Below are 6,000 nucleotides of genomic sequence, written 5' to 3' on the forward strand. Positions count from 1 at the left end.
AGCATCTACATTGTATTAGGTATTATAAGTCATCTAGAGGTGATTTAAAATATATAGGAGGATGTACATAGGTTATATGCAAATTCTATGCTATTTTATACAACTGCTTGAGCATCTGTGAATTTTGGTATCTGCAGGTGGGGGAGGTGGGGGAAGAGAGGGGTCCTGGAATCAATCCCCTCCAGATACTGAGGGACAACCGTACTGTTTCAATTGTACAACCAATTCTTCATAGCCTTTTTGCACCCTATAGACTATCCAAGGGGGCAATACAGAATGAAGTGTTTCTCAGGACAATCAAAGAATACATTCGGATAATTTATATACGGTGGAACTAATAGTTAGATTTCATAGTCCTTAGTCTCCAAAGGTGATCTCCCCTTCTGCCCCCAATGAATCAAGCCTCCCAGTATATATGCTCTTGTGTAGTCATCTCCCATACTGAATGTAGTCTGACTGTATACTCAATAGACTGAGGCACAAGTGTTGGCTCCATGACTTCCCAGGCAAGGTCATAAAGCAACCTCCACCTAGGGAAGCCCATACTAGCCAAGCAGAGAGACCACGTGGAAAGAGGAAGATGTCCAGCCAGCCCTCAGCCATTCTAGTCATCCTAGCCCAAGTGCCAGATATATGAGTAAGAAAGCCATGTAGGACATTACAGCCCAGCAGATGCCAGATAAAGAAGAACCAAGAAATCCAGCCACCAGCCAGAATCCAGTCAAGTTGTTCCAGACATCATCAGCTATTGGAGTCACCCCAACTGAGGGCTCAGACACTGTGGAGCAGACAAGCCATCCCCATCCCCTCTGTGCCCTGCTCAAATTCCTGATGCACAATATTGTTTGCTTTATGCCTTTAAAGTGGTTTAGAGTGGTTTCTTACACAACAGTAGATAATCAGATAAATTATAAAACAATGCAATAGCTATATATGCTGATAGGAAAGCAGTATCCTTGGATGATAATTTAATTAAGGGGCAGTCTCAAACTATGGCGTTTTTAGGAATTCTGATGGCTCCTTGAAACTTAAGGACAAAAATGATTAGGCATTTCCCTTTAGCATAGACATGATCTTAGGGTAACCAAGCTTTAGAAGTTCTAAGTTGACAAGACCTACGTCTGTTAATAAGAGTGAATTCCCCAGGCTGTATATGCTAAAGTGATACAGAGTTCTATTAGATGCTTGATCAAATTGCCTTTGACTGGTAATGATCAGAATTTTTTAAATGAGGGAAAGGAGACATGTTTACACATGCTCCAAGACTTTAATATTTTGAGTTGATATGTGGGAACATGTGATGATTCTTTTTAACACAGAAAATCTTGGTCGTTTTTAGACATTTTTATGCTATTGATATTATAAAGATATCATAATATGGGCAATTAAAAACAGGTGTCAATAATTTAAATACCAAAATAACTTTGTACCAAATCTTACTGATTCTTCTGGGATGTTTCGTACATTTATCCCTTTTCATTTCCATTTCAATCCCTTTTTCAAGGCTTTCCCTCTACATTACTTACCACTAAAATCCTGGTGCTATACTTCATGCCTAAATTGTTACCATTACATCCTAATTTGTCCCTCAGGAGCCAATCGCTCCTTCACCTTTAAAAATGTTAAAGCAGGACTTCCTTGGTTGCTCAGTGCTTAAGAACCCGTCTGCAAATGCAGGGGACACGGGTTCGAGCCCTGGTCGGGGAAGATCCCACATGCCACGGGGCAACTAAGCCCGTGCGCTACAACTACTGAGCCTGCACTCTAGAGCCCGCAAGCCACAACTACTGAGCCCGCGTGCCACAACTACTGAAGCTCGTGTGCGTAGAGCCCGTGCTCCACAACAAGAAAAGCCACCGCAATGAGAAGCCTGCTTGCCACAACTAGAGAAAGCCGCACGCAGCAATGAAGACCCAACGCAGCCAAAAATAATAAATAAAATAAATAAATAGTTATAAAAAATAGAACTTTAAAAAAAATGTTAAAGCAATTAATCTAATCAAAACACTATTTGATCATGAAATTAATCTGTAAATATTAAACAATGAATGAAGTCAATCCCTTCTCCAAAATTTCCTGTGGTTCCCTACCACTCCTATTTTCCACAATCCTATCAACCACCATGCCCCTACTAGGCCTTCCACTGCAATCAATCTAACCTACCCTTAAATCCTAAATATACCTTGCTTACTTCCTACTCTCTCCATTCTTCTTAATTGGAGAATCATCCTCTTTCTTTTTGATTAACGAAATTCTTCATTAAACTTTCTTGGGTCACATCAATTCAAAACCATATCTTTCTTCGTTAAGTGCTATAGTCTTAGCACTTTATCATATACTACTCAGACTCAAAATTCTTTCTGGAAATAGCATAGTAATAAATGAATGCATATGTATATACATCCTTACAGACATAAATAAAATGAATGTATACATGCCATTGCACTGCTATTTAACATTTACTTGAAACATGTCTCATTTCTTCTCTGAGATGAAGGACCACTAAGAGAACCTACCTCATACTTTTCAACTCATGTTCAGCACCTCGTCTATACATTGTGAAGATCTTCACACATCTTGTGCATTCCATAAATATCTACGTGCTCCATCAGGAAAAGGAGATATGTAAACAACTTACTATAAATATAATGTGGTATTTATAATAATCAATGAACCACAATAATATATGAACAAATAGCTAAGGAGCACAGTTTGGCGAAAGACAATCAAAAATCTTCTTACCAAAAAGGAAAAAAAAAAATCTTACAAAATTGTCCTCCTGTGTTAATAGCTACGTAAGAGAGTTGTCTGACAGGCACACATGTCAATTTGCAAAAGTTTCCCTTCATCTGAAATGCTCTTCCCTTTCATCTGTACTCACAGCACTTCCATTCTTTAAGGACTAACACAAACTATATTACCTCATTCACTCATTCAACAACTATATCCTGAAGACTTGCCATATGCCAGTACAGGAATGAACAAAACATAAAGATCCCTGTCCCCATGGAATTTACAGTTAAACTTTCTCGGAATCCCAATCAGAATTCATCTCTTTCTCCTTTATTCTCCCACTACATCTGAACCTTACTGAATCTCCATTACAAAACTTACCATAAACTTTAAGCAATCAATGTTACATTAACTGTGGTCGTCATCCCTACTACATTGTAGAGCGTCTGAAAGACAGTGCCTATGTCTTGTGCATAGAAAGCAATCAAGGGTTTGCAAAGCAAACTGAAATATATATAGGTAACAAATATTTGATTATGCCGACTAAAGTTGCAGCAAGTTTCGGCAGATACATATTTGTTCTATAATCCTAATGCAAGAACATATCTATTTATGACAGAATAGAAACGGTAACCCCAGACTGCTCATCTTATCTGAGCACCAGGGATTTGAGAAGGCTAATACAAAGAAAGATGGAGGAAGAACCCCACCATACTTGCATCAAACTGACACTCACAGATGCCGGGACTGCTGAACTATCCGGCGGGGCAGGCTCCACCCATGCCCCAACGGGTACTATAGCCTGGTTCCTCTCAGCCAGCACTGCCAACACGTCCTTGCTCTTCAGGGGGTTTAAAGCCAGGGGCAACTCTGTGGTATTTCGAGGCTTCTTGAGGGGGGCCATACTTCCTGGCATCTATGATTCCTGGTTAGGAGAGAGGAAAAGCTTAAAATCTTCAAACGACCGCCTTAAAAGCTCAACCCCCTAACACGTATGCCACAGGCTCCTGAAAAGGAGAGAAGCCTTTAAGGAGGCAGTAGCCTGACAAGGATACTGGAGAAGAAGGAACGAAAAGGGAAAAAAGGGAAGAGAAGGGGGAAGAAACAAAGGAAGGAAATGTTTAAAGATCGCCCTCGGAAAGGAACAGGGACGAGAAGGGGGAGAAACAAGAATCTGAATGAGAGAACGAAGTTTGTGCCAGTGGCGGCAAAGCGATGCAGGAAAGGGAGGAAAGTGCGTAGCAGCCGGAGGGCAAGGGGGCTGGGAGGGTGCGGGGTGGGAACCTGGGTCTGAGGCAAAGAGTCCGAATAATTGGTGTCCGGTTATGGGGGGGAAGCGCTGAACGCCGGGGAGTCCCGGACCAAAGAAAAGCCTGTTTCTCAAGCCTCAGGGTCCCACTCCTGCTGAGACTGCACCGGCCTAGTATCGATAGCGGTTCGCCACGGATTCAAGCTACCACTGACACTAAGGGAACCGCCTCCGGTAAACCGCCGCTTTGGAGATGGCTGCCCCGCCCCGCCGCGCCCCGCCCCTTGGCGGCCTTGTATCTGCCTCTTCCGGGCTTGTGTCACCTACCGGAGACTGGAAAGGCGTGAGGGGCGGGGTTTCGCGCTCCAGAGGTTCGTCACTTCCGCTTTGTCTCGCTGTGTGGGCGGGACTTATAAACGCGCGTGGAACTGGTGGGGCAGGGGTGAGTTCGCGTGGCCGCTGGGTAACAGGCGGGCGGAAGTGTCGCCCCACTGGCCGTGCCCCGAGTGTCCCGGCGCTGGGACCATCCCACGTCCTTCAGGAAAAGAAGTATGTTGGGCTGAAGAGCTGGTTGGGCAGGGCAGGGGACCAGTTGAGGGAAGCACGGGAAAAGGATGGGAGAAGGCGGGCCTGGCAGGGCTTTCTTGAGGAACGAACTAAGCCAACAGTAAATCATACTGATCTTTTGTACACCTCGCTACGTTAACGGAGCTCTTTCATACCTGTTCTTATATATAAACATCGCAGCCTCATGAGTGGTCTCCCTGTCTGCTCCAAGCTTTGCTATAATCCTGGGACACTTCGCTATTATCCATGTGGAATACCCATTCGTTCGTTCGTGTAATATATAATTGAGAGATTTTTATATACCACCACTGTTCTAGGCACTGGAAGTATATAGCAGTGAACAAAACAGACATATAGCCCTTGTTCATGGAATTGACAATGAGAAGTAACCAAATAGACTAATGAATAAGTAGACAAATGTGTCTGGTGCTGATGAGCATTGTAGAGTAAAAGCTGAGGAAGAGGATTAAGTGTGTTGGAGGGTAGGGGAGATGCAATTTTAGATAGGATGACCAGAGAACACTTCACTGAGGTACTTTTGAGCAAAGACTCCAATGCAAAATTCCATGAGGTAATGGAACAAGCTACTTTAATTTTCACCAGAGAGTGTTCCAAAAGAGTGTTCCAGGCAAAAGGAACAGCAAGTACAATCACTCCAAGGTGGGTGCCTGCCTGGCTGAGAAACTGACCCTGGGGTTTTCCAACATTAAAGAGGCTGGAAAGAAGAGGGAAATGCAAAGAGATTGGGAAGGATCAGCCAGCAAGCTAAGGAAGAAAACCAGGAGGGTGTGATACCTTGAAAGCCAAGTGAAGAAAGTGTTTTGTTTAAGAGAACCAACCACCTATGTTAAAAACTCTGCTATTAGGTCAAATAGGATGAGGACTGAGAATTTACCATTGGATTTAACAATATGGAGGTCATAGACGACTTTTATAAGAGCGGTATTTTTAGAGTAGTTTGAGAGCAAAAGCCTGATGGGGTAGACTTAAAAGAGAGGGGGAGGAAGAATTGGAGACAGTCATTTTAGACAACTCTTTCAATGAGTTTTATTGTAAAGGGACACAGAGAAATGCGTAGCTGAAAGGAGAGATAGGATCATAGGAGGATTCTTTAATATCGCAGCACATATGTTTTGTTGATGGGAATTATCCAGTAAACAAAAGAAAACTGACAATGCAGGAGAGAGGAGAATTTTTGTATCTATGTCCTTAGGTGGGCAAGAGGGAACAGGATCTAGTGAACAATTGGAAGGATTGGCCTTAGATAGCAGGAGAGAGAGAGTTCATTATAACATTAGCAGTGAAAATAGAATATATACTGGTAATTGGGTAATATGGCAGTGGGAAGTTCTTTTCTGATTCCTCTGTTTTTTCTGTAAAACAGAATTGTAGCCAGCCTACAAGATGGCCTCTGATGATCCCCACCTCCTGGTATTCACACCCTGTGTAGT

At 42.9% G+C, this 6,000-nt stretch overlaps 1 protein-coding gene across 6 annotated transcripts in view; it reads right to left on the reverse strand.

Annotated features, from left to right (window-relative positions):
• CCDC15 (coiled-coil domain containing 15) overlaps positions 1–4,267 on the reverse strand; it is a 54,245-nt gene extending 49,978 nt beyond the window's left edge. For 5 of the 6 annotated variants that reach the window (XM_059929255.1, XM_059929253.1, XM_059929254.1 and 2 more), the window contains exons 1-2: positions 4,018–4,185; positions 3,470–3,658 (exon numbers count right to left, since the gene is read on the reverse strand). In XM_059929255.1, the coding sequence (XP_059785238.1) occupies positions 3,470–3,649 (180 nt within the window). In that variant the 5' untranslated portion in view covers positions 3,650–3,658; positions 4,018–4,185. The other variant, XM_059929251.1, reaches the window with a different exon arrangement.
• Between the last annotated feature and the right edge of the window lie 1,733 nt (positions 4,268–6,000).

Source organism: Balaenoptera ricei, chromosome 8 (genome assembly GCF_028023285.1).
Source record: "Balaenoptera ricei isolate mBalRic1 chromosome 8, mBalRic1.hap2, whole genome shotgun sequence".
Taxonomy (NCBI): Eukaryota; Metazoa; Chordata; class Mammalia; order Artiodactyla; family Balaenopteridae; genus Balaenoptera; species Balaenoptera ricei.